This window comes from Acomys minous (genome assembly GCF_964271855.1).
Source record: "Acomys minous genome assembly, chromosome: 5".
In the NCBI taxonomy this organism is placed as follows: domain Eukaryota; kingdom Metazoa; phylum Chordata; class Mammalia; order Rodentia; family Muridae; genus Acomys; species Acomys minous.
In genome coordinates this window covers 12089552-12117526 of record NC_140494.1, presented here as the reverse complement: position 1 = coordinate 12117526, position 27975 = coordinate 12089552, and the positions used below count along the sequence as shown (strand labels likewise).

Below are 27975 nucleotides of genomic sequence, written 5' to 3'. Positions count from 1 at the left end.
TAGGAAGTAGAGGAGTGAGAAATGGGGAGGGCAACTGGATCTGACAAACGAAGACCACACTTCTATCAGTGGCAAAGGGATGAATATATGAATCTTGATGATTTTTTATTACAAGATAATAAAGAACTATACGGGTTAGTACACTGCAAAGAGTCAGATGGGATCCAAAGGTTAAAGACAAAAGAGATGGAGGTAAGCGTATCCATATTGTATGGGATCTAAGGATGAAATGAATGTGGCTCTTGCCCTCAGAAAGCCTACTATCCATCATGTCACAAAGGGGGTGACAAACAGCAGAAAAGGAGCAGGTACTGTGAGCATCAGGCCATCTAGGCTGATCTGTGATGCATAGAGGCCCCCAGAGGAGAGCTAGGAGCCACGTGGGCACCATCTTTCCACTTTAAGCTGCTCTCACTTGCAGTTATGAAGGGAACAAGTGCCTTTACTAAGGACATGCAGCTGCCTAATGACAACACTGGGACCAAAAGTCTAATATCCTTGCTTTTAATCCAGTGGTGACTCTCCTAGACCACACTGCTTCTCCACTAAATGTCTAACATGGGACTTGGACATATGGGCCTTTAATTAAGAACTCCAGGCTTCACTCACTGGAGTCTGGCAAGCACTCATTCAAAGGCACCTGTAACAGACTCTGAGGTGACAGTATTCTCTTCTTCCTCTAAACTCCCACAACACTTGGTCTCTGTAGCTTTATGACTAGTCTACGGTAATCCTTTCCCCTTCATCTTCCTGTAGTTGCTCAGTATCTGACCTACGGCCATCTAGAAGTAATGGCAGCTGTAGTAAAGCAGCTACTGCCAGGAACTCTGTTTTGCTCTTTATTGGGCCTAGGTGTGAGTGGGGGTGGGTGCGGGTGTTAAATCCAGTTCACAGAAATCTGGCTTCACAGACTATGGTGAACTCTGAGTGGGTGGTCTACCGCAGGTACATTCTGAAGATTATTTGGCTAATGTATGTAAAGCACTGTAACCTTCGAGAAAGGTGTTCAATCAGTACTGCATTAAGAATGGCTCATTATCATGAACATTGTTCATTTGAGTTATAAATTTCTGATCACATACAAGACGTAAATGTCAAAAAGGGCAAAAGCAGAATGGAGGATTGATTGTCATCATGTTGTTTTACTTCCTCAAAGCCTCCTGAGTCAAAGAACTTTGAGAGGTTTCGTGAGTGGAATAAGGAGGTCACTATGAGAGAATGAGCACTCAAATTCAAAGGTTCAGAATATAATAAACAAATTGTTTCTGCACTGAGAGAGTTTTAAAGGTTGATCCAGCACGACCCTGGGACTGTTCATTCATTCGTTTGTTTCTGTTTTTCATACATCCTGTTCGATAAAGGAAGTGAAAAGAAGAGCTGTCATCATGGTGGGCTAAGTAGAGGACTTTTCCAGAGTACAGTGTGTGCTGAGCCAAGGCAACATGGGAGCTCACGAATGCCCAACACAAACTAAGGAAGGACAAACAGAACATGGTGTCTCAGATGATTCACGGTGTTCCTTCTTAAGTAAATCCTTGCTGAGTCTATAGCACAAGGATTGTGACATTAAAGTATGGGCTACAGAGTGAGTACCATGTCTTAAAAGTCAAAGAAGACTAGTGATACAGGTTTGTGGTAGAGCATTGATGTAGCATGCATGAGGCCCTGAATTCCTAGTACTATAAAAAGAGCTGTGGAATGCCATCTCAAGGAAGAGAACACATATTCAAAGGTACAAGGCAACTGAAAGCAGGATGTATTGTTATTATAGAGTGATGCTATGACATTCTAACCAAAGCATGTCATTATAGAATGTGGCTGTGACTTTCTGATCAAGGCAACAGGAGTTCTTATGGAAGAGCATTTACCGGGAACAAAGTAGCTGAAGCCATGTAAGACCAGGAAAGGAGGACTATATTCATGAGTCCCTTCACAGAAGCAAGTGATGCAAAACCACTTAATATTGAACTAAAACTGTTCTAGTCACCAGGACTGACAGCCTGCAGTCACACCCTCAGCACCTTTGTCAAGAACTGAAAGTGGAACCAATGATGTCAGCATGGCTGCTTCTAACACCTTCCAACGTGACTAGGGAACCTCATCTGCTGCCTCAGCCAGATGTGGCTCAAGGACAGGTTTCCATGTTGTGTGCTGCACCTAGAGGCTCTAACTAATGGCAACAGAGCAGAAAAGGCTCAGGGAATGTGGTAGTCTCCATTTCAGTGTCTAATGTCTCAGCAGCTGTAAGGGAATTCCAGAGTCAGAATTGAGCCCAGTTCTGTTGGTAACTGAGCACATGATTGTCAAGACCTTTGTGTGTGTGTGTGTGTGTGTGTGTGTGTGTGTGTGTGTGTGTGTGTGTGTGAGAGAGAGAGAGAGAGAGAGAGAGAGAGAGAGAGAGAGAGAGAGAGAGAGTGTTTCCCTAGAGAATTGTGTTATTTAAATGTGTTAGTTAAATTAAGGCTGTGTCTTTACAATCATACAGAACTGGCTATGTCTGAAAACAATATTCACTGATCTGTCTGTTCTGTCACAATGTGCCTGAAATTTCTGATGAGTCTAGGTAGTTTATAAACACTAGCTTCTGACATGTAGACGGTAGTTTTCCTGAGTCATGATGAAACATGAGAACAAGTCCACTACTTGTGTTTAGCTCAGTTGTGCTGTTATCAAACTGGAAAAAAAAAATCCAACAACCCATATATTCCTACTCCCTGTGGGTAGCATGTTTCATGAGAGAAAGACTGGTGCCAGTTTTACACACAGACCCCGCTCATAGGTGTGCAGCTGACCTCAGATACTTCAGGCTGGCATATCTACGAAGAAAGTTTTCTGAATTTGTGTTCCTACAGATTTTTTTGACTGTTAGGAATCTCCTTTCAACTCTTTATGGAATCACATTTTGCCCACGGTCACACATCACGGTGCTGGCTAGTTTCTTAGTCTCCATTTAGCCTTATTTGTTTTGAATCAAATGAAACATAATGAAAAGGAAAATCTTAATAGCTCCCTGCCTCCCTTCTTCACTGGAGTTGGGTAGTTCTAAGCGTGGTCTCTAATACAAGGACTGCTTAATCAACTACTGGCATCATATGTATAGTTAAAGCAGAACCACACAGAGCAACCGATCTTACTTCAGCATACTAAGTAATGCTTCTGTGGAGCTGCTCAACTTTCAGCCAGGACAAATTTATGTATCACTGTCTTTTCTACCCCAAAGCATCCTGATTGGTGCTGCAGTATACAAGATTCTGCGTAAAGCCTCCCCACTTTGACACATCCTCTTAATGGGTAAGTAGATGGGGTTTATCTTCCTCTTTTCCCTACACACACACACACACACACACACACACACACACACACACACACACACACACACACACACACACACAGCCCTAGAACTGATCTGTCCACCACTGTGGCTGATTGGGGCAGATATGCTTCACCCTGGAAGGTGTCTTAGGTTCATCACAGAAGAGGCCAGCTGTGGCTGACAAAAATGAGAATGAGCATAGAACGTTGGAACAAAGCCAATACTGAAGGTCTGTGAGGGTAATAGAGTCTGCACCCAGCTCTGGCAGCAGCTGTCACTGCCTAGACTCCAAGCCTTATGCCACAGTGACAGGTACGAGGCTGGGCCACAGCAACTGAGCACTATTTATAGAGCCCATGTAGAGCAGCCTAGGCTGACTTCTCCTAACTTCTATGCTCAGTCCATGATGCCTCAGGCAGAATATGAGTTACCACACGTCATGGGGCAGGGCAGTGGATGGTAAGAGGACAGCTTGGATGAGCTCTTACACAAATCAGAACTCATGTGAAACTTAACCCTAGCCATCACCAGTGGATGAATTAATCACCTTTCACAGGAGATTGTTGCCTGCCTTTGGATCACTTTCTCCTAGCTGGGTTGCCTTGCCTGGCCTCAGTGAGAGGGGATGCATTTAATGCTGCTGGGATTTGATGTGCCAGAGTGGGTTGGTACCCATGGGGGATGGTCTCCCCTTCTTTAAGAAGGGAAAAAGGGGATGGGGGAAGGAAGTGTTTGAGGGTAGGACTGGGAGGAGAGGAGGGAGTAGACTGTGATCTGGCTATAAAGTGACGAAATAAATAAATTAATGGAAAAATGCCATTTTAAACCTGAAGTAGGTCTTATAAGGTTGCTGTTACATATCTCATTATTAAAGCTATCCCAGCCCTTAATAGAACAGCTGTGCTGGCACATATTATAAGTTTGCAGCAATAAAATACTTAAAAAGAGAGAAGGAGGGGAGTGAAACAGGGAAATCTATGATTGAACACATGCCAAATGAGAGAATTAAAGGGTCCCAGTTTGTAAAAAAACAAAAACAAAAACAAAAAACAAAAAGAAACAAAAACAAAACAAACAACAACCACCACCCTAGTATTTTTCTTCATTTCTCAATAACACAAAAATACTCATGCCGGATACTTGGTATCTTGCTTGCATAATAAGTATGAGACATCAAATGCAACTATACTAAATTATCAAAGTTTTTATAAAAACAATTTTGTGAATGATAAATTGTAAAAGAGTTGCCACTACCTGTAGGTAGGTGAGTCCCTGAAATGGAAGACTAAATGTACTATACCAAGGCTCTGTTCTCTTTCTTACAGTAGGACACCCCTTATTTACAAAGCTTTGCCACTTTAAATACTTCCGTTATCCCAGTTATTGTTACATTATGCTCTCATCAGAAGATATGGAAGAAACAAGGGTGACTTTGGGGCCAGACACCTGTAAGTACTGAGCAAGACCTTCTGTCCTTGCTTTTGTATCTAGCTAAGACGTGGTAACGAGAACAGCTAAGCAGGAACACAGATGACAAAAATTATTTCTCGGATCACTCAAAGCCAAAGTTAATCTATATGTGTCAATTAAGAAAACAGAGGAAATCATGCCTTCACTTTTAATTTTCCAGGTATTTTAAAGGCCTTTTGTAAGTTAGTCAATTATTTCTCACACTGGCATTATTAAGTTGGTACTTAGAAGAATCAAGAGGGCAGGGCCAAATACCTTGGCCGAGTCACATAGCAAATAATCAGGAGACAGGATTCTAAATCATGTCTGTCTGTGGCAAGAGCATAAGCCCATAGACTCTATCCCACACATACACAGTTTTATGTATCTACATAAGATCTAGAAAATACAAATAAAAAATATATATGTCTTTCTGAGACTGCCTTAATTCATTTAATATGATGCTCTCCAGTTGTTGAAATATTTAAAATCTATCAATGTAAGGCCAACTTACTGTTTGGTAAGCCATCATCTCACCAAAAGTTGGGTTAACTACTTAGATTACTTGCTCACAGTCATGTCAACCCTTCCTCATGAATTCTGGAGAAAGCTGTTACCTCCTGAACATATACACTCATGGGAGGAGCAGAGTGTTCAAGATTCACCTACATTTGGTCACGTGGCCATTCATAATGGCTCTTTTGGAGCATTGTGACTGGGGTACCATCGTAGGCACATACAGAATTTACAAGCACTGTTTGCTGGCACATTTTTATATATGTGCTCTAAGCCAGGAATATAATATGAAATTTGAATAGAAAAGCAACAAGAAAAATGACATATAATTTTCTTCCTATGGCAAATCACAACCTGAGGAAAAACTTAGTGAAAGAAATCACGATTTCTTTCTCAGAGTCACTGAGCTATGTAAAGTGTCCACTACAGTTACTATGATCGGCTTTATACAGAACTTGCCCTGAGGAGTTTAGTAAGGGTCCATTTGAAAGCTAAGAGAACACACTGTAAAGAATGGCCTTTTCTGGTCCTTGGGAATCAATGTTCAACTCCCAGCTTTTTGATACATAGTAATAATAGAGTGATGGAAACCTCGGAGAACTCAGAATTCTCTCTCTGCTTTTGGCTTAATGTGCTCCAATTCAACCTTTTAAAATCACAATGACATGGCCTATTTATATTTCTGCTAAAATAATGCAGTGTACTAAAGGGGGTAAAACAAGCAATATAACTATTTAGTCCTGGCAAAATATAAAATAAAATATGGCAAGAAAATTAGATTACTCTAGGTAGAATTCTATGAGGGAATTTGGAGTCTGTTATGGTGATTAAGTCATCATTTCTGACAGATTACTCTAATCGGCTGTCAAATAACATTCCCAACCCCATCTGTAACTCGGCATCCTACTTATTCAGTCCATGTTACCTTCCGCGTATAAAACACACACCAAACAAGAGAGGTACAGACCAGCATTTATTATACTCATTAGCTCTGATTAGCTTCTGTTTTCATACTAAGCAAAAACACAAGCTTCCACTTTGCTTTATTTATTTCTAAAATTAGGAGAAAAATGAAGAGTTTTAAAATAGGAAGCACAGGCCATAAATAAAAAAGTAACTATAATAAAAGGAAATGCAAACCTTTTAGAAATAGTGCTATTTAAGAAGAGTAATCTTTTTAGTTTCTTTGATAAATTACTGATAAAGGCAAACCCATGTCATTAAAACCATGGTTTATTTTACTTCAATGTATATGAGAATTTGCCTGTATTTATGTATACATACCACATTTATGCCTGAGCCCCTTAGAGACCAACAGAGGGCATCAATTCCCTGAAACTGGAGTTATGGATAATTATGAATCGCTATGTGGGTACTAGGAATCAAACCCGGATCTTTTGTAAGAGTAGCAAGTGTTCTTAACCACTGAGACAGCTCTATAACCCCCATGCCACTTTTAATGCTCTTGTTAAATTAAAAAAAATTTTTTATATACATTTATATTACTACACATAAATAAAATAAACTATATATAACAAGAACTATGAAACAATCAGGAATTATATAAACGTTATATTCATAATGTTTTGGCTATTTGTGTTTGGCAGCCTTGAAGAAAACATCTTTCCTATCATGGTGAGTCTAAAATTCTGAATGTACATCAATATCTATCATATCTCATCTCAATCAACTTAAAACATCTATCGAGACCTAAAAACACCTTAACCACTGAAGACTAAGACTAAACTATCTGGTCTTCAACCCTATTAGACACTTGAGGAGGAATAAAATTATTTCTGTTTACTTTTAGTGCTCTTAACAGATCTGCTACATAAGTGGTGATTTTGTCAGTAAAAGGCAGTGCTGTTACTTTGCTTAGCACTTACTTTGTGAAAATTTCTTGGGTAACATTTTAGTCCTTCCCAATTTGTCACTCTGTCTTTGTATTATAAATATCTGGTCTAGACAACTGTACTAATCAGAAGGCAAAACTTTCTAAGATTGTGCCTATGTTTCTTAAGATTGACATGTATTAAAGACAAAAACAAACAACCCCCCAAAGAAAATTAAACTTACAGGCATGAAGCAATTTGAAAATAGAACTAAATGGGGGCATTCCACATTAGAAAAGCCTTAAAGAATTACAGTGCTGCTGAAATTAAACCCACAATAGCTGCTATTAGAGCAAAAGACCACAGAAGCTTGGTGTGACAGCTTGAAGATCAAAGTTACTCCTGAGGACTGTGTACTCTTTTTTTTTTTTTTTTTAGGACTGTGTACTCTTAACCACTGAGACACTCTCTAGCCCCATATTTACTATTTTTAATTAAGAAAAATTAAACACGAGTCTACCACGACCCATTGGTTAGTATTTCGACCCAACACAGAGCTTCCTCCATCTATTCCTAACAACTTCAATGCCGTATTATTACTGGTTTTATTTAGTAATTTATAGCTTCCTTTCAGCTTTAAGATGATCTAAACTCACTACAGAAATATTACAAACAAGCAAATCATTAAAACCTCTGTCTCAAAACTAATTTGCAAAATTTAAGCCAACTGTATTTTATCTTGAATCTGACGGGATACAGGTTTTTATCAACACAATGGAAAAGTATCACTGTTAGGATACTGCCTCAGTCAGCCTAGCAACCTGTGATGGCCATTGGGTGTTTCCCTGGCCGCCGCCAACAACAACAACAACAACAACAACAACAACAACAACAACAACAACCCCGTCTACCTCTCTCTTGCTTTCCCTCCTTGCTTCTCTTCCTGTCTCTCTTCCTCTCCTGTTCGTCTCTCATTCTCCTCTTCCTGTCTTGCTCTCTCTGTCTCTCTGTCTCTCTGTCTCTCTGGGGGTACCCCTCTCACTTCCCTGCTCTCCCATGCTCATATAATAAAACTTCCTAATATCGTATCTGTTGCCTGGCATCTTATTTTTTAATCATTACAATGACCAAATTCTATATTCCAATGAGCCTTCCAGAGCTTAGTTTCTGAGACCTGAAAGCTATTAATGTCTAAAATGTCTAAAATATGTACCTGTCTGTAAGTTACAACCTCTCATTAAAAACAAATGAGTGGCCGGGCAGTGGTGGTGCACGCCTTTAATCCCAGAGCTTGGGAGGCAGAGGCAGGTGGATCTCTGTGAGTTCGAGGCCAGCCTGGTCTACAAAGTGAGTCCAGGAAAGTCAAGGCTACATAGAGAAACTCTGTCTCACCCCTCCCCCAAAGTATTGGATTGGTTTACAACAGAAAAGTAAATTCCATACCTTACTCAACATTATTTTTCTATTTATTTAACTGCCTCTCTATGTTTGGGATTCTCACTAACTCCTGGGGGCAGAGGAGCTGTCCGATACAGGAGCTGGCCTAGAGCAAGAGTGAGGTCAAGGTGTGTCCAAGGCCCTGAAAAGTCTCATCTTGAGACCAGCAAGAGTGTGACCGTTTACTCCCTGTTCTGTCCCTGTGCACGCAGCCTTTGGTTCCTGTCTCTGCTTCCCCTGAGGTGGTCACATAGCCAGGCAGCCAGGTTACAGGGTAAGCTTCCCCTCTCCTTATAAGGTCTTGTCCAGCAAGCACATGGAGATCCTCTTCATGTGAATAAGGCATCCCCAGCACCTTAGCCCCAGCCAATGATTTACACTCACCCCAAAAGCCTCTCTCCACTGCCCAAAGGTTTAAATAGCTGTTGTTCCCCCCAGTTAAACCAATGAAGCCTGCTTCAGCACCTCAGGTCTCCTCATCCCAGGCCATGCCTGCCTTGCTCTCCCTCTCAGGTCACCTGTCTGGATTTCAGTGATCACACTGCTAAAGGACGGGAGTGGAGCAGGTGGGAGTGACACGAACTGAATAAAAGCAAACACAAAAGTAATTATTCTTTCTAAATTATGTCTGAGACAAAGCGATCCATATTATCTTCTGTGTGTCTCTACTCTCTTCTTCCTTGCACCCCTAAATCCTAGTAAAAAGAGATGACAAATTGAGGAAAAAATGCCTTATAGGCAATTTCATATAAAACTTATCCATTACACATCTAAACAAGACATGTGACTCTGTCCATGAGAAGCTCTATCCATCTCATTTCTTATTGTAATACTAATTTTGGTTGAAAATTTTCCAAGTGACGATCTCCTTCCTAGTGCTGCAGGGTCTTTATGAGCTGACTTTCATTTAACTGTCTCATTTTGATTTCCACCTTCTACTCTAACATGGGACGTCATTGACCAACTTTAGAAATTACCTGTTGGCAGAGCTTAGAGAAATTATGATGACAGCTAAACTATTCTATTAAAATACTTTATATTTAAGCTCAGTTTTCTAAACACTACATGCAAAGAATAAGTTTTCAAATAGAAAGCATGTAATCAAAACTTAATGGCAAAAGCAGATTTGGAGAAGGATATAAGACCAACTTAGAAATGAGGCTGGAAAGGGTGGAGGGACAGCACTTACCTGTAAAAGCAAATCTACTTTCGGAACTTCATATCCACGAGACATTTAATTGGGGCTTATCATGTTTGGGCACTTTATTTTGTAGTAAAAGGAAGATCATAATTAGAATCATAAGGTCTAGGTTTGACCAGACAGGCTGTGCCAATTTCAGATATTTACAATAAAATCTCTTAATACCCAAGACTTAGTTAAACTCAAGCTTCAAGCAAGGATCATATCAGAAAAGTCAGTGCACTGACTGTGAGGACATTACATAATATAAATAAAAGCGTATGGGAAACTGTAAAGCACTGGAGTAAAATTGCTTTGTGATTCTGGACGTGCTCAAGTCTCACTGTGTGCTTCTAGCCTGTAGGCAGCATTCCACCTCTCCCTGCAAAGGACTTCAGTGGTGGAGTTCAGGACTGAGATCACCTCCCATGCCCGCCCCACCAGCTCATGAAGGATGCTGGAAGTTTTATGTCAGTCAGTCCATCCATCCAACTATGTAATTATTTATTTCCTGAGAGAATGTCTATGACCAAAAGCTACGATTGAAAGTTCTTGGAGTATGTGGATACTATGGATGGTGTGAGGCTCTGACAACATCTCTTCTCCACAAGGAATCTGGACCTCAACATGGGAATCACTGAAATGCTAGCAGTGAGGAATAAAGTACAGTAGCTGACATGATGAATTGGAGCACTTCGTTCAACAGACTGCAAGAGAGTGTTCAGACTCTGATCCTTCTAAGGTTATGAGATAGCCTTTGAGTGCTGGAGCACAGATGCAGTATAGTGTGGGGGGCAAGAGTGTTCTGGAGGCTAAAGGAGAAGAGAGCTTTTCACCTTTTAGACTCAGCAGTCACCTGATTTCTTTTTTGTTGTTGTTGTTGCTTTTGTGTTTTCTGCTACAAGATGGGCACATCAATGTTTACACACTATTGTGAGCATGCCAAGGGCAATGTACAGTTCTAGGGCACTGCCTAATTTCAGCCTAGCTTTACTCATTCAAGGGTACAGTTGGCAGACAAAGAGAATGGTTTTCATAGAGAAAACCTGAAAAGGCTCCCAATCCCTTCTATGCTTTTATTAGTTGTGATAACTGAAGCCTTCAACTGATACAGAGGGAAGAAACCTAGAGATGGTACTAAGGTAAAATATGGAATTCCCTCACTGCCTGGAAATGGCTGACAAAAAGAAGACGTATAGGAAGAGGTGGGGATGAACAGCCTCTGTCTTGGTCGGCCCACCTATTCACTAAAGTGACACAGGAAGAGGCCCTGGTTCATGGTCGGAAAATGACTACTAAATGACTACTATATTTAGGGCTTGGCAGAAAATGCAATTTTGAGATTTGGAATTTTGTAGCCTATTCACATTTTAGAACCCATGAGAATTATTTTGAGATGCCTAGGGAAAATTAGTATTTTAGGAGCTTAAAAAAAATCATACCTTTTGTCATCGCTATAAAAACATAAAAATTCAATTATTTGGAGAAATATTAATATTTTCTTCACTGTGATAAAGACATTGTGAAGGCACAGCACATGGCTCTTAACATGCTCCCCTGTGCTCTCTTTTATATCCAAGTGTGCTCCAATCCAGCTCCTTCTATCTTCTAATGTAAGACAGACCCAATGGTTCCTTTTAAATTAAAATCCGATGTCAAGTCTGACCAGCTCAAAAAGTTATTCTCATTGTTTAGTATTTTATCAAAGTCTAAACTAAACATGATCTTTCTCAGAAAAAAAACTTATAAAAGTTACCATAAAAACAATAACTGCATTACAATAAAAATGAAGAGTCAAGTATCATATTTAGATAAAAAGTCAAGATGGAATACCAGAGACCATGCCAAAATTATTCAGTAGCATCTACTCAAGGAGTGCACCCAGGAGAGGATGAAGAAAATTGTGTAAGCATACAGGATGCTATTTTTGGGAGTTATACACTTAGGACTTCACTTTGACAGAGCTGCCTTCATTAGAGTTCAGCTGAGGATCCAACATGTTCTTTCATCTTTCTTTTCACATCTGAGAATGTGGTTATCTCCTCTAAAGCAAATTATTTAAAATAATATAGCATGGATGTGTCCTTAAAATCAGTGAGGCCCTCTTAGTCATCGAGACCATCTCAGTGGCACTACCACAGATTTCCAGTAGGATGAAAGCATCTCTAATTCTGTTCTTTTCTTCCTTTCTAAGCAACAAGATTAGTCAAGTGGGCTCCGAGTCTAGACTTAATTTTACTAGTGAGCTGAAATGTGATTGTGACCATGTGATTTTACTTCTGTGTAAGCTACTGACTTCAGATGTTTTTTTCCCAAGGCGAAGGGTCAAGGAGACTTACCTCATCAGTCTTAAGAGGCATAGACACTGATGAGAAAGCACAAAGGATTTAAATCTTCAAAAACGCATCAGTAAGAAGCAGCTATTTCTGCATTCCCAGTCTATCAGTTCCACCCCAAAGAGATACTAAAATATAAAAGAAGGCAAAAGAATATGTGGAAAAACATATATACAAGCTCAGTTGACAGGATTTCTACCTCAAGAGTTAGATATGTGTCTATTATAAGAAAAATAAAGACAGTTTATGTGTTTTTGTTTAAGAGAGGTCTGATTTTTATCTTCCATCTCCACACCCCTTTCTGAGTGCCATTTCTGCTCAGGTCTCACACACCACCTGGCTGTGGTCCCTGAGATTGTTTCCCTCCTGCTGCAGGTTTCATCCCCAACGCTGCTACTGGGATCCTCTGCCCACGACCTGCTTTGTATCAGGTCAGCTACTGCAGCTCACCCTTTGATACTGGACTCATAAGCACAACCATTATTAACACAAATGGTAAACTTCAGTCTCATGTGGTAACAAATGAATGTACTAACGGAATGCTGGACTGCAAGGACTCACAAAAAAAACGCCAACAAAACACCAACTGTGAGAAACTCCTGACCTATAAGAAATAAGAGGGCTGGAGAGATGGCTCAGAGGTTAAGAGCACTGACTGCTCCTCCAGAGGTCCTGAGTTCAATTCCCAGCAACCACATGGTGGCTCACAACCATCTATAATGTAGCCTGATGCCCCCTTCAGGCCTGCAGGTGTATATGTGTACCACTGTATAAATAATAAATAAATTAATCTTTAAAAAAAAAAAGAAATAAGAGCTCAAACATTAACTCAGAAAGAAATGTTACAACTGTCCAGGGCAGATGATATTTTTTTAAAAGTCCTCTAAACTATAGAAAGATACGCACATACACAGCATCCCTTATTATGCAGTAGTAGGTCTACCCAGCACTCAGCAAGTCTTTTAAGCTGCAGGTATCAAGAAAAACAGCATAATAAATGCTTTGGTTTCCTAGCAAGTAATTTCAGACTCATGAAGGATGAAGCAGAAGGAAGCCTACATTCCTCTGGCTTCTGTACAGTGGAGATGGGCCGCTGAGTGTTACTGGTTAACTTGTGGGCAGCAACTATTCCTCATGCCTTAGGAATGGCTTAATCTGCTCAGGAAGAACAAAAACAATACAGAGGAAAACTGCTGAAATAGTACCTGTTCCATTCATCTCCTCATAGTCTAGGATGTATTAATTCTATGTAGTGCTATTCAAAGATTTCCCCAGCAGGTTTAGCACCAATGAGAGGAGAAAATGGAACCATGTACTAAAAGATCCTAGAAAACACAAGCCAGCTTTGTATATCTAGATGGTCAGGCCACCTTAATTTCTTTTTGAGCTTTTGAAAAACCAAAATTATCAAAATGAGTCTTTTTGTGCCACAGCAGATTTTGCTTCTTTTTAGTTGTCAGATGAGGGGGTACAACAATTCAGCAATCGAAAAAGGAACATCTTCATGTATATTTAGAGTTGTCTTATGTTGTACTTTAAGAGAAACCCAGCAATACAGCACCAATGATAGTCTTATCAAAACGCGACTCTGATGTTACTGTACGTATGACCTATAACTCAGTTTAATTTTGAAAACTGTGTACTGTACATATAATGATATTTTATCTCGTAGACAAGAAGCACCGTGGAATGAGTATCACATAAAGCAACAAGCCAAAAAGCCTTATCTGTGTGTATGTGTGGTGTGAACTAGGGTCTGTGTGTGTGTGTGTGTGTGTGTGTGTGTGTGTGTGTGTGGTGTGAGCTAGGGTGTGTGTGTGTGTGTGTGTTGTGAACTAGGGTCTGTGTGTGTATGTGGTGTGAACTAGGGCTCCCAGTTAACAGCAGCTCTCAAGTAGAGACCAAGAGCCTCATTTCACATCCAGTCTCAGGTGATGCTAATGCTGATTGTCTGCAGACCGCACCTTGAGCAAGAGCATGCTACACTTGGAGGAAGATAATCACCAATGAGGAGCCATTGAGGTGAAGCCAGATGAACCAAGGAAAGCGATGTAGAAACTGCTGGCACTAAAAAGAACTGGCTCCTTACTTGGGTCTAAGAAATAACTAATAAAACTAATAAACAGGATAAACTCATGATAGCTCTGTCTTTACTGTGTCCATCTACTTTTCTTTGGGGCCATCTGCCTTCCTATAGTCAACGTTGTCAAACTGAATGGATCTAGCATCACCTACAAGCCACACATCTGGGAATGTCTGTGGGGAGCTGCTTAGCTGGGTTTGGGGTGAGGAGGCCCATACTAAGTGTTGATGGTACCATTCCATGGGTTAGGATGCTGTACTCATAAAAAAGAGAAAATGAACTGAGCACAGGAACTTACCTCTTCTCTGTTCCTAGCTGTGGATGCAATGTGGCCAGACTGTATTCTTGAACTGTGAGTCAAAATAAACCTTTCCTTCTTCAAGCTGCTTTTGTTAAGCATTCTGTCATAACAAGGAGGTAACTAATATGCCCATTAGCCTGTCAAGGTGCACCTATCTGAAAAGTACAATATCTAACTGATCTCATTCTTCCTCAAAGCTAAAGTAATAGCTGAGGCATCTTATTGTGAGCGTACCACAATGACCAACACATTCTCGTTCTCCAAAATGTGCCCACATGTCTTCAGCCAAATCTTCCTAACCCTGCAGTCACCACAGATTTCAGGACCAGCAGATCCTCACAGGACAAACGCCATGAAGCAATTGTTCATGATGGCAGAGCTGCATGTTAAGCATGAGAAACAGCTTTTCCCTTCACGTAGTAAGGACTCTTTGGACTACCTTATACAACCACGGCTGAGAGAAGGGTCACGGACCACACTTTGGCCAAGCTTAATTACGCGGATCTCTAACCCTCTGCCACAGCTGTTCCTCTGTTTAAACCTAAAGCTAATGTCAGTATGTGAAGATAAAATTGGGGTCACTGGACCCTTTATCAGTTTCTCTTCCCAATGAATTCTGACTGAAACTCCTTTGTCTGCTTTTCACTATTAATATCATCCATTTCTTTAATTAACTTTGATGGTAGGCTAAGTCTAGCTTTTTGGGCTTGCGGGAGCCAGGGCTTCTGCACTAAAACCACAGTTACAGAGAAAGAAGACTTGGTTCTTGCTCATCAATTTCCAGTTCTTGGAGCTGATATTGGCCAGTTCTTGAACTAGCAGTTGTGAAACTTGCCTGACACTGGAACTACCTAGGATGTTGTAAAAGTACTGATTCCAGGTTCCCATCAAGAAAAATTCTTATGTAATTTACCCATGGTACAGCTTTGGCATAGGTAGTTTTAAGATCTTCCCGTGATTCCCAAAGTCTTACCTTAGAGATGAAATTAGGAATCACTGCCCTAGTTGTAGGTACAGACAGATGAGCACTAAGGGCTCCTCATTTTCTTCAGTTTGTTCAAAACTCATCTGCTTCATGATCACTTTAGGTATATGGCCAGAGAGACGATTACTATTCATTTAGGATTTCCTCAGAAATGAAAATGAGGAAACAAAACACTAACAACCTCCTATGTAGGAGAAAAATCCTACTGGTAATTTGGATCTAAATTTCTGATTCTTTAAAATAATGTATCTGGCATAATTTTATAGGGAAATTATGAGACCGTGGCATGGTTTGTTGTCCTAACTCCACCAATCCTTGGTTGTGTTATCGTTAGCACACTATCAGCTGACCTTTCTCCATTTCAGCTTCTTCATCTGTAAAGTAGGGAGGTTGGCTAAGCTAAGCGCCTACAGGATATGAATTATTTAGCCTACTTTTTCACTCCATGTCTTTTATTCTTCTGTTGACCCACATAAGAAACAGAAACAAAGAAAAAACTATTTTAATCAGCTACAGGATTTCCCAAGATTTTTGACTCTTATTTTCTGCACTGATACTTAATTTTTTAAAATAACCTATGAAGGTTTTACATTTGGATAACTGTGACTCAGAAATGACAAAAGTCACTTTATGACAGAGATTCATGAGCAAGTTATTCAGTGATACTTGTTTAGTTCTTCCTTGAATGTGAACCATCCCTCTGTCTGGAATACCAATACTATACTCTATGCATGTAAAAGTATGTTTGCAATGAACTGAAGACAGGGCTCACTGCTACAAGGCTTTGGGTCTAAACTGGGGTAATGGAATCTATCTCCCATGGATAAGTATACTTTTTTTTTTGATAAGTATACTTTTTTACTTACAAGATAGTCATTCATTGATTTTTGTTATTTAAAAAATTATTATGCGGTATAATAACTTTAGTTCTCTTAATCTTAACAGATCTCTGGTTGCAAAGGCAACCAGAAACAAAACATAAACCGCCAGTACTTTATATTTATTATATATGATACATAATCATATATAGGTAGGTAGGTACATAGATAGATAGATAGATAGCACTCTTGGCCCAGTTCTAGTACATAGTAATCATAAATATTATTATTTTTTAAAGTTTTTCTTTATCTTTAAGCTTTGTTTTTAACTTTATATGTATTAGTGTTCTGCTTGCAAGTATATCTACATATTACATATGTACAGTGCCTAGAGGACAGAAAAGGGTGTTGGATCATGTGGAAGTGTAGTTACAGATGGTTATATGCTGTGACATGTAGTGCTCTTACTGCTGAGCCATCTCTCCAGGCCCTAACTGTAACTTTTCTTGATTGAATATTTACTATTATTTTATTAAATTATTTAAATTTTGAAAGCCCCTGAAAAACAGAAATAATTTATAAAAACATTTATAGAAGCAAAATTTAATAGAAACGTACTTATGTGGATGTTCTGTAACTATTTCTCTGCTACACAGCCAGCAAACAAAATATATGAAATGATAGTAATTTACTTACGGTTTCCTGATCACTATGACTTGCTGACAATACTTCTGTACACTGGACATCACGGACTACTTGGTACAAAGCACCTCACATAGTTCCTTGGTATGTAACTTAAAAAGGTACTCTTCTGGAGGAACAAGAATACTGTGTTTGGGCAAGCTCATAAGCTTCTCAGCTCACAGAGTAGAATATACAACGTGGCTGAAGTCACTGAGTTAAGCTTCAAGAGGTAAAGATGGGTTTCTTGTCATTCTGTACTGCCTGTCTCTGTAGTGTGACAGTGTCATGGAAGGTGTGGGCCTAAAGGGGTGGCAAAAAGTCATCTGTACCTAAACACGACTGCTCCCTTAACTTCATATGAAAACAGGAGACCACAGTGAACAGAAAGATTAATATTCCACTGGTTCATCTTTTTATACTAGCTCTCCCCTTGATGAGAACAATGGTTCAGTGGGACAAGAGAGAAGAGGACGGCAACAGGGAGAGCAGGCATGAAGACCTCTGCAGGCTGGCTATCTGCCCCAGTGCAGCAGTCAGTGGCTTCCCTGGCTGGTGGGGGTGTAGTTACTCTCTTCACACTGTGGCTAAAGAATCTGCTTCCTAGGTGGGAATGGTGGTGCACACCTGTGATCCCAGCACTCAGGAGGCAGCGGCAGAGGCAGAGGCAGGCGGATCTCTGTGTGTTCAAGGCCAGCCTGGTCTACAAAGTGAATTCAGGACACCCAAGGATACACAGAGAAACACTGTCTTGAGGAAAAAAAAAAAAGAATCTGCTTCGTGGTTCTGTTTCTCAGAGCCCTCACCTGTGGTGGAGTTCAATCCTTTACGGCAGGGGCAGTGGAGCAGCAGCAGCGTCTTATATGGTTCTGAAGAGCACTGCACAAATGGAAGCTTCCTCATCAGTAAATCCACAGTGTAAACCCAGCTGCTCTCTGAATTGCTCCAAATGTATCTCGCGCGGTAGAGTGTGATGATGGGGGGTAGGTTGGAATTTGTAGTTGTTTCCTTGTTTTTAAGTCATCGCTCATGATTCCTGTTTCCCTGTTGCTTCACGCTAGAGGTTTCGCTTAGTCTCTTAAGATCACCCTCAGGCCCTGTCATGTCTGCCCTTTAGAACAGAGAAGCCGGCCAATGGGTAAGCGCTGGAGGCCAGCTGGATAGAGACAGGCTTCAGCATGCAGACGACGGGCTGGCGACAGCCTGTGTGCGTACAGACAAAGAAAAGCCCTCGGACCCAAGCCAGCTAGTCTAGAACCTTGATCTTGCAGGTGAAGAAGGAAGCGGTTTCAAGTACTTTAAAGCATTTACGGAGGAGGGGACAGTAGGAGGCATAAGTGTCTCCAGTCCTCATAGGAATTAACGATAGGGACAATGAGGAAGATAACAGTATTTGACATGCTGTCCTTTTCTGCAATTTCCTACACATACTGTCCGCTGTTTTTCTTTTCACCTCAGTGACTGTGATAGCTGTAACAGCATTTGAAATACTGTTTTATTATGAAAGCAATCTTGATAGTTTATGTCATAATACTAATGAGATTCCCGAGCATCTGTGTACACTACAGTTTACAGCAAAAGCAAACAGAGTATGTGGAGCTCTTTCTGTCTCCCCTGTTAAGTGACCGATGGCCTCTTCTGTACTAAGCAGACCTGGCTGGGCAGTTGGGCTCCAAGTCTTCTTTTGATCCTGACTCCAGGCTCTTCCACTCTCTACTTCCTGGTAGATGAGGAAGAACCTTGGTGTTCTCAGGAGAGCATTCGCCTCACTTTCCCTTGTCACGCACTTTTACTTTGGGAGACTCAAGTTTGCGGCTACAAACTGGCCAGCCTGCTTCAACTGGACATAAGTATTTTTGAGCCATGTCCAGTTCCCAATGAAAAATTAATGTTCTGCTACAGACCAGGTGATGAGTTCTTATGGAAATCTCATACTGCATTGACAGAATTAGATGATTATCTGGCTTTATTTTAAAATTCCCATCTTTGATGCTGAAAGCCTTAAAGAAGACAAACAAAAATGGACGCTCTGGCTTATATATTCCATAGAAAGTATACTTTTTTTGTGTGGATGGTTGCCTAGAAGAGGTCATGCCTACAGGAGCTATCGAGTAGAAACAATAACCTGTACAGTATATCTCTTTCCAGATTTCAGGAGCTTCACAGGCAACATGCTACAGTCTCCAAGTTGGCTATTAAGGTAAAAGGCAGTGGACATCAGTATTTCATAGCAACTCTTCAATATTATCTTGCAATGCTAAGACTCTCATTGAAATATAACAACTGTTATTGCACTGAAGACCTGAGACAGGTGACTATAGTGACGTAATTAAGAATATATTGGACAGGCAAAAGAAGAGAGTAAGACTGTGCATTTTATGTTTCTGCATTTACTTGACTCATCTCTTTATGACTGTATAAAGATGTGCACAAACATACAGATTTCTAAATAGGTAGAATGAATCAGATCACCATTCACATAGAAATACATATACATATATATAACAAATCTATATTCATCTTGTTTTAGAACATTTATGATACAAGCAGAATTATACTTCTTCTCAAAGTAAAATTTGACTACTTTGGAAATACTGGAATAAGTAAGATTAGCCTATTATCTGTAAATTAAATTTCCTATAGCTATTTATTGAAAATTTACTTATAAAAACATGGCCCAATCATTTTCCTCTTGATTCAGTTACGAAAGGCAATGCTACTATTCTGTATTCCCTAGTACCCAGAAAAGTACCTGAAAATCAATAAAACTATACTAAATATTAGTTGAATAAGTGAGCTCAAATTTTGTATTATACTTGAAACAAAATTTTGGATATGCAAACCTACTTAAACAGATGTTTTGGTTATTCTTTTCATAAATTTAAATAAAGGACACCTGAGAAGAAACTTATTCAAATCGGTCTAGTTAGAAACTAATTCAAATAGCATGGCTTATTTATTTTGTTTTTTTCCATGATATGGAGATGAAAGATTTGAGAGATTTTTATGACAGAAATAATAACGATAAATGTAAAACGATAATCATGGCTCTGAAAACAAAGGCATTAAATACACATTAATAATTAGAGGAGGCGCTTCAAAGAGAATGAGTGACTCAAAATACGTTACAATGGACAAATTGAATTTGGTCCCAGGGAGAGTCTGGTTATTCTGTAGAAAATAATAAACCCTTGCAGTCTACTGTTAAGGACATGAAAACTGTTCTATAGTTAGCCTAGTCTCAAATTCCACTTGAGAGGAAGGTGTCTACCCACATGGGTAAATTATCCCTTCAGGGCAGCCAGAAAAGGGGCCCCTATGAGTGAGCATCCTTGTCCTAGGAGACCATTGTTTTTTCAGCTTCTGTACCAGGACCTACTTCCTACTATACCAGGACCATTTGTTTTCATAACTCAAATCTATATGTAGTCCTTGCTCACACTGCGTATGTTACTATAAAACACAATTCAGTATGCTTTCACTAGGCAGTATCTCCTTAATATAAACTGCATATAATAAAACTGGTAGCGATTCTAAAAAGAAAAGGATAAGACATACTCATAAAAAATGTCTGAAAGAAATTTGTGATTAATATTTTACAAGAGATTTAGATTTCAGATTCCTCTTTGCTGTTAAAGCTTAAGAGCTTTCTCCAAATTGTATTCTCTGATATTACATCCTTTATTCAATTAATTTATACAGAGAATGCTGCACTGACAATGCTGTAGATTTCAGTCCCAAATCTTACTGCTACAGACTGTGTGTGTTAAGACCTTGGGCCAAGTGGCGCATGGCCTTGTGCTATTCTTGGATGAGAATATGTGGCTCCAACATCTGATCACTGAAAGGTCTTACAAGTCTTTCTGTGCCTTATACTTATTTTTTTAATTGAACAAAATAAACTAGGTAAGTGAAAACAAAATACATAATCCAGGCTGCCATCATGAGAATATCTTCTCTGGAACACACAATGGCAGATCCTGACAAGATGATGCTGTCCTGTTTGCTAAGTTGTAGCTGTCTGAGAGGAGACTACAGCTGAGAGTGGCTGCACACAGCTGTGATGTAAGCTCTGGGGAGGTGAAGGCAAGTTTGGGACAAGCCTGGGCTGCATCATTTTTTTTCCTCAACAAAGAAAAAAGGAGACTATCTTTTATTGTTGTTGTGTATTTTTGAGATTGTAATTTAATTACAATCTTTCTCTCCTCTTTCCAAAGTTCCCCATATACCTCTTCCTGCTCTCCTTGAGACACTATTTTTAATTAATATATATGTATATATATATGTGTGTTCTCTGTTCGTGGTACTGGGGATTGAACCTAAAGCTTTGCATATATGAGTCTAGAACTCTGTGATTGGGATAAATTATATTCTTATCTCAAAAGGAGACATCCTTTAACCCTACTGTGACATGCCCTCAGATCAGAGGCAACCATAGTTTTTCCAAGAACATAAATGGTATAGGAATAGAAAAGTCAGTCAAAAATTGTTGCAGGAAATGCAATGGCTCAATAGGAAATCTAGCCTGTGCACACAGGCATACAATATTCCCCTTCAAACTCTAAGTGTACTACTTATTAGGGAGGGAGGGAGGGAGGGAGGGAGGGAGGGAGGGAGGGAGGGAGGGGGTGAGGAGTGTGTGCGCACACATAATTTCCCTATTTTGTCAGAAGTAGAAAGACACTAACGCATAGATCAAGTGTATTTAACTGTCTACTGTCCTTCAGCTAGACCAAGAGACCAGATAGTTCCTGGGTCACAGTAGCTGCTGAGTAACTACTTGTGGGTTGTTAACCTCATGAAGTATTAGCAATAAACATACACTATGATTGATCTGCTGCTTGAGCATTAAGCAGCCCCTTCTAGAAGAGAGTTGATCAAATGGAAAAAAAAAAAAGACACACAGACTCTCATTCCTTCCTCTCAGTATGGACCTGCGGGATTAACTCCTGTTGTCTCTACTACTCTGTGTCTAGGGGTTTGTGTTGAACACGGGAGTTTTCTTCGTTACACATTTCTCAGAACAGGCTTATATTTATTAGGGTTACCAAAAAGGTCTCCATATCTTCACCTCAGTCACATCTTACTTAATGAACAGGAGGGCGCTTCAAGCACAGTTGAAGGGCAGACACATGGCCTGTTCTGACAGACGGGCGTACCAGTGCAGTCCTTTCCTCTACTACTCCTCAAGTTCTTTGTTTCCTGAGTTGCACAAGACCAAATGGAAACCCGAAGCATTAATCAAGTTCTACTATACAACAAAAATTTCTTAGGATACAAAACATGAACTGTACAAGAAAGAAAGAAAAAACCATACTATTTGATCTTATTATAAATTGAAAATTCTGGCCATTTCAGAGAAGAGGCAGCAAGCAATGGACTTTATCCAACAAACATGACGGCAACAAGAGAAGATTTAAAGTGTCAGTGGATGATGAGCTTTTCTTTGTCCCTTTTATTTATATTCATAAAGAAACTGAAGGCATATGGCAAAGTGTATCATTAATTTCTTATTAATTTTATAATATGAAGGCAACCAGTTAAAATAGTACTGCTACAACTTTAAATTACTGAACTCACTGGGTATTTAATGAGAGATTTAGCACAGCAGGGTTTCTGCTAAATTAAGTCGTGCCTTCACTTCACAGTGGGAAAACAGGTGTATATTGGTTCAGAATTATGGAAATGTTGACTAATTCTAAGGCTTGTAATCAAACAGCAAGGTACCCTGTAATATTTTTTTTCTTCAAGAATATGCATTAATCTTTTATGTCTGGTCGCATTTCTTACTGTCTACCAAAGGCTCACATCTGAAAGGCAACTACTTTCATGTCTTCCCTGCAGCTGTTAAGTGTGATGTTTGTAAGACAAAGCTACACATAAATGCAAGATGTGAGATTCTATCCCCACCAGCCATGAGTGAAAAGGCAAATGTAGCAGTGTATGTACTGTGGAAAGCTTTGAATCTTACTGGTCATATCTGGCTTCTCAAAATTTTGTTTAATCTGCTTCAAGTAACTCAGCCTATAAAACTGAGATGGAAAAATATTCCATCAATTGTATTTTTCAATTCCCAGTTTATTTATTTTAAAATTAAAAAATATATTCTTTATTTTAGTGTATGGGTGTTTTGCCTGCAAGTATGTTTGTGTGCCATGTGCTTAGTGCCCAACAAGACCAGAAAACAGCATCAGATCCCCTGGAAAAGCCACTATGTGGGTGCTAGGAATTGCACCTGTGTCCTTTGGGAAAGCTGCCAGTGTTCTTAACTGCTGAGCCATTTCTGCAGTCCGTGCACCAACTCCCAAATAACTGTCCTCAATTACAGGTTTCTAAAGTCTCTATTCTTAAATTTTAGAAGAAAAGAACATGCAATATTTGGGAAACATATAGAAGATCTGTTTGTGTGTAAGATCAGAATTAAGACATCTCCCAACCCCAAGCGCAGTTATCAGTTCTTTTGTGAATTTCAACATATCTCATTCATATTCACCCCAGGTTTCTAGTGAATTGGACTAATCATCAAATATTACTGGCATGGAAATGGGAAAAAATACCACCAGCTTTGTATTTTCTGTTCTGTGTTAATACAAAGCTTTAAACTGGGCAATACAATATTGACCTGTGGTCAGCTGGCTTTATCACCGAACTCTGGGTTTCTGGAAAACACCTTTGCACATGAAGACATCATAGCGAGAACTGAGCTTCTCTTCAAGGCATGTAATCAAATGAACCAAACTATGTGGCACCGAACTACATGATATGTTATACAGTACAGAGCAGTTCATGACTAAAAATAGTTTTTAATGCATCAAGAAGGGGTTCTCTGTGTTAATTATTGTAAATCATTTATTTTTAATGAACAGGAACACAAAGTAGTCTGGATTAAAATCGGGACATGAAAAAGTTAATAACTATTTGCCTACACCTTTTTAGAATTATATTGGGAAGATTTTCACTTACATCAAGAATGGAGCTTAAATATTAGTTTTAAAGTTAATGATAAAAGAATATTTAACAAAAGCGATCTTACTAAGAATCGCTTTGGAAGTTTTAGGAAGAAGTTCCGCAGAGGGATCACTCTGTTGCTACACACTTGCTTTTCTATAGTTTCACTTGCTCAAATGAAAAAGAGAAACACCAACATGGGATGGCTGAATACCTGAGTTCACTAATTTATTATCCTTGGTGATTAAGAAGTTAATACTTTGACTAAATGTGGCATCACTTGCCTGTAATCCCAGCACTTTACTTAGATGTCAGCAAGGGTAGCAAGATTCTGTCTCAAAAATCTATCGACCTCAAAGAAGCTTATATTTTGAAAATCTTTTGCTAAGCATCTTTCTTGGTTTTTCTCCATTAATTTATTTATTTAATCACTTTACAGCCTAGTTGCAGCCCCTTCCTCCCTTCCTCCCAGTCCCACCCTTTTACCTTCCTCCCATCCCCTTCCCTTTCTCCTCAGAGAAGGGAAGGACTCCCCCCTCGCCCCCCTCCCTGCCCCCATGGGTATAAAGCCACTGGCACATCAAGTTGCAGCAGTACCAGGTGAATCCTCCCCCACAAGGCCAGACAAAACAGCCCAGCTAGGGGAAAGGGATCAAAGGCAGGCAAAAGAGTCAGAGACCGCCCCTACTCCACTGTTAGGAGACCCACATGATGACCACGCTGCACGTCTGCTACGTATGTGTAGGGGCCCTAGGTCCAGCTGTATTTAGCATCATTCTACAACAGACTTGTAAGGTTTTCAGAAGGCCTAAGCTGATTACATGAATTCTATCTTTGGGGAAGTAGGAGGCCAAAATACTTATGTGTGCCTGTGCCCATATCAGTATTCATGTACTATACATGGTTTGTGTACATGTACAGGTACAGGCAAGGAGCCAAACATTGAAATTATGCCCTGAAACATTAGAAGCATTTTACCCTTCTTTTCTTCTTAGCAAAACACATTTCCATAACATCATGGTACTTGGGAGTGTTTACCACAAATCCTTTATTATAACTAACACACATCGTTATGTTATTAAATTAACTCACCACTGAAATTTAGGTAAATGGAGAAAATATACCAAATAAACAGTAAAGGACAATTTGTACTCCCATGCAATATATGAGAGTCCCACCAAAATCTGATACACCCTGATGAAATATATACAACATCAGTTCATTTCTAATGCACTGTACTAATTTGTCAGCTATTACCAGGAAGGAAATGAAAGCAAGCATTGTGAGCTTTCTGTGTTCTGCTCTGCACCAACACGGAGGCACACGCTTGCCATTAAAACACTGACTTTGTTAACCACCACTGACTGTTTAGAAGTCATTAGAGCTCTAATATTATGTCTATACAGAGTACATTTTGTCCTTTCAAATGAAAATCTAAAGCCTGAAATTGAAAAGGGGATCCTGCAGAGTAAGAGCTTTCCCTTTTCCATTTGCTTTGCTTGTGTGTGCGTGGTCACCCCCACCTTTAAAATCTTAACCTGCCCAGTCCTCCTTGGCAGCTGCTGTACCCAGCAGGGGACCTCTGATTTTCTAACCAGGGGGTGTGCTATCTGAGAGTTGTTCCCATCAGTGGTAATGCCAGCCCTTCTCTGTGGGCTGGCCAGCTAGCCCGGCTACTGCGGGGAACAGAGGGGTCAGCACGGACTCCTCAAAAACCAAGGCCATTTTTGGCACTAAGAACTCATAGCTAGAAACGTTAGTTGAAAGAACCATTTTCAAGCAATAAAGTGATTTTGATATAAAAGTAAACCGACTCACCCCAGGTAAAGTTTTAATATTGTGCAGTGCATTCTGGGCCTCAAGTGCAGCTTTTCTTGTATAAAATGTTACGAAACAACAACCTACAGAGAGAAATGAAAAGGTTTTAGAAATTTCTTTGAAGGCTTTGCTTAGATATAATGGAGACTGTGGTGAACAAATAATCTACTTAAAAGGATGCACAATTTAAAAATACTAAAGCACATGAGAGCAGTAATAACAACATCTCAAGCACTTACATGGTGGCTTTCATCCTAAATCACATTTATTAGCTTTACCTGCGTTGGAGATCAATTCATACTTTCCTGTGCTAACTGCCTGGGACTCAACTACTTAGAAATGAAGGTAGGAGGTAGGAGAGGGAGAGCAAGGTATTAATGGGACTTGGACCATAGCAACTACAATAAAGAGAAGTACTTAAGCACAGTAACATTAGCATAGACTTATGTATAATTTTCTTAGCATATCTCTAGAATGCCACACTTACAAAACAGTGTGTAAGCTTAGAAACTGGATGGACAGGAAGACGGGAAGATTGTTAAAAGCTGGGTTAGTGCCTTAGTCTCTTATCTCTACCATAGAGTGCATAAAGCCAAGTTCTGAGCACAGGACCACTCAACCCTTGTTTGTTAAAAACGATTAGTTAATTAATTTAAACCATTTTAAAATTAGCTGGAGCCAGGCATGTTAGTGCTCGCCTTTAATCCCAGCACTCAGTCATCGCAAGGTAAAGAAACTCTATCACTTTGGGCTCCTTACTCCCTGGGAGTCACTGAGGTCCTTGCATCCCCTTTGTCAACCTCAAGGAAGGAGGTATGTAACTGTCCTAGCTATTTTCAGTGTGATTTTGGCTGATGCTTCCATCTTGAAAATTTTTCTTTTGGTGAACACAAGGTAGGTGGGTTGTGTTTTTCCCTTTTAAAATGTTTCTCAGAAAAGTAAAGTGTGAGGCTGGCATTTGAGCAGTTATGAGAAACTAGGTGAAGAGTAGAAAGGAACGGAGGAAGGTGACTGGTGTACAGAAGAGAAAATGGAAAGTGACCCCAAGTCCCCCAATCTTTCTAAGCTTACCTAGGGTCCATCCACTCTACCTGAGCAATCACCACGGTGAAATCAGGGGCAGATCACTACACATCATTTCAAGACATACACAGCTCATTTAGCTCTTTTACTGTACATCCATTTAAACAGAGACTCTTTAAGATTATACCAAGATAAGCTCTGGCATCCTGAACACCTGGGTAACACATTTCTTTTGCTACTTGACCATTTGCTGAACCCAGCAACTCAGCTCCAGTAATTCCATCCTAGAAAGCAAAATTGGAGCTTTTCATATAAACTAAAAAGTCATCCTACCTCCAAGTGGATACAGTCTCTTACCACAGTTCATTAATGTTCCAGACTATATCTCTACCCCTAATCACAGCCTCAGTTGGGTAGCCTGTCACAGTGATTACATCTTAGTAATGTGGGAGGGAGGGGTGTCAAAGGACAGACAATAAAACTAGGAATATTATCCTGTATTTTCTTTTGGTTTCATACCTTGGTTCTTAAACTATTTATGAGAAAATACATTTCTTTCTCTGTATCATAGTTCCTTTCTTTTTATTACTTCTAAATCAGTGAAGAAAAACTTGCCAAAATTTTAAAAAATTAAAACTTTTCCTTTATTGTGCTAAAAGTGGTTTACTTTTTATTTCACACATGAAAATGATTGCCTTAACATTTGCAGAACAAATACAGACATTCACATTCAAGGGTCACCATAGATACAGCATTTAGTGGGGTACAGCATTAGTCCTTCCCAGTGTGCTTTGCATATTTCCAGAATTAGAATCTATTTCAAGATTGTTTTTTAGTACTCTTTTAGTTTACCTACTATTGTTTAATTATTAACTTAAAATCTTAGATTAATTTATCAATTGAGAATATATCTAAAAAGGAAGAGAAAATATCATTTTCTGTGATTTTTAAAAAAGAATTATGGCAAAAGGCAAGGGAACAAGTATACATTTCAGATAACCAATGAAGGCTTAAATAAGCATAAAATTGTCTTTCTTGCTGTCCCTAACTGTAAGTACAGCTGTTAAGGGAGCCACCTGCTCTTAGATTTCCCCACACCAGCTGTACCTCAGGTCTGAAATGCACTGAATTCATTTCGAGGTCAGACATAACACCATATGGCTCAGTCACCAGAGTCAGGGGACAACCCTCCTTCCGTATGCGTGTTCTGCTTCTATACCAGTTTTCCAAGGTGGGTGGTTAAACACCTACAATA

The 27975-nt window shown here is 39.6% G+C and overlaps 1 protein-coding gene across 29 annotated transcripts in view; it reads right to left on the bottom strand.

The window, feature by feature from the left end:
* The window catches only part of CELF2 (CUGBP Elav-like family member 2), an 823768-nt gene that overhangs the window by 84561 nt on the left and 711232 nt on the right, over positions 1 to 27975 (bottom strand). For all 29 annotated transcript variants that reach the window (XM_084783998.1, XM_084784007.1, XM_084784009.1 and 26 more), the window contains one exon: positions 25698 to 25780. In XM_084783998.1, the coding sequence (XP_084640124.1) occupies positions 25698 to 25780 (83 nt within the window). The remainder of the gene's footprint in view (positions 1 to 25697; positions 25781 to 27975) is intronic.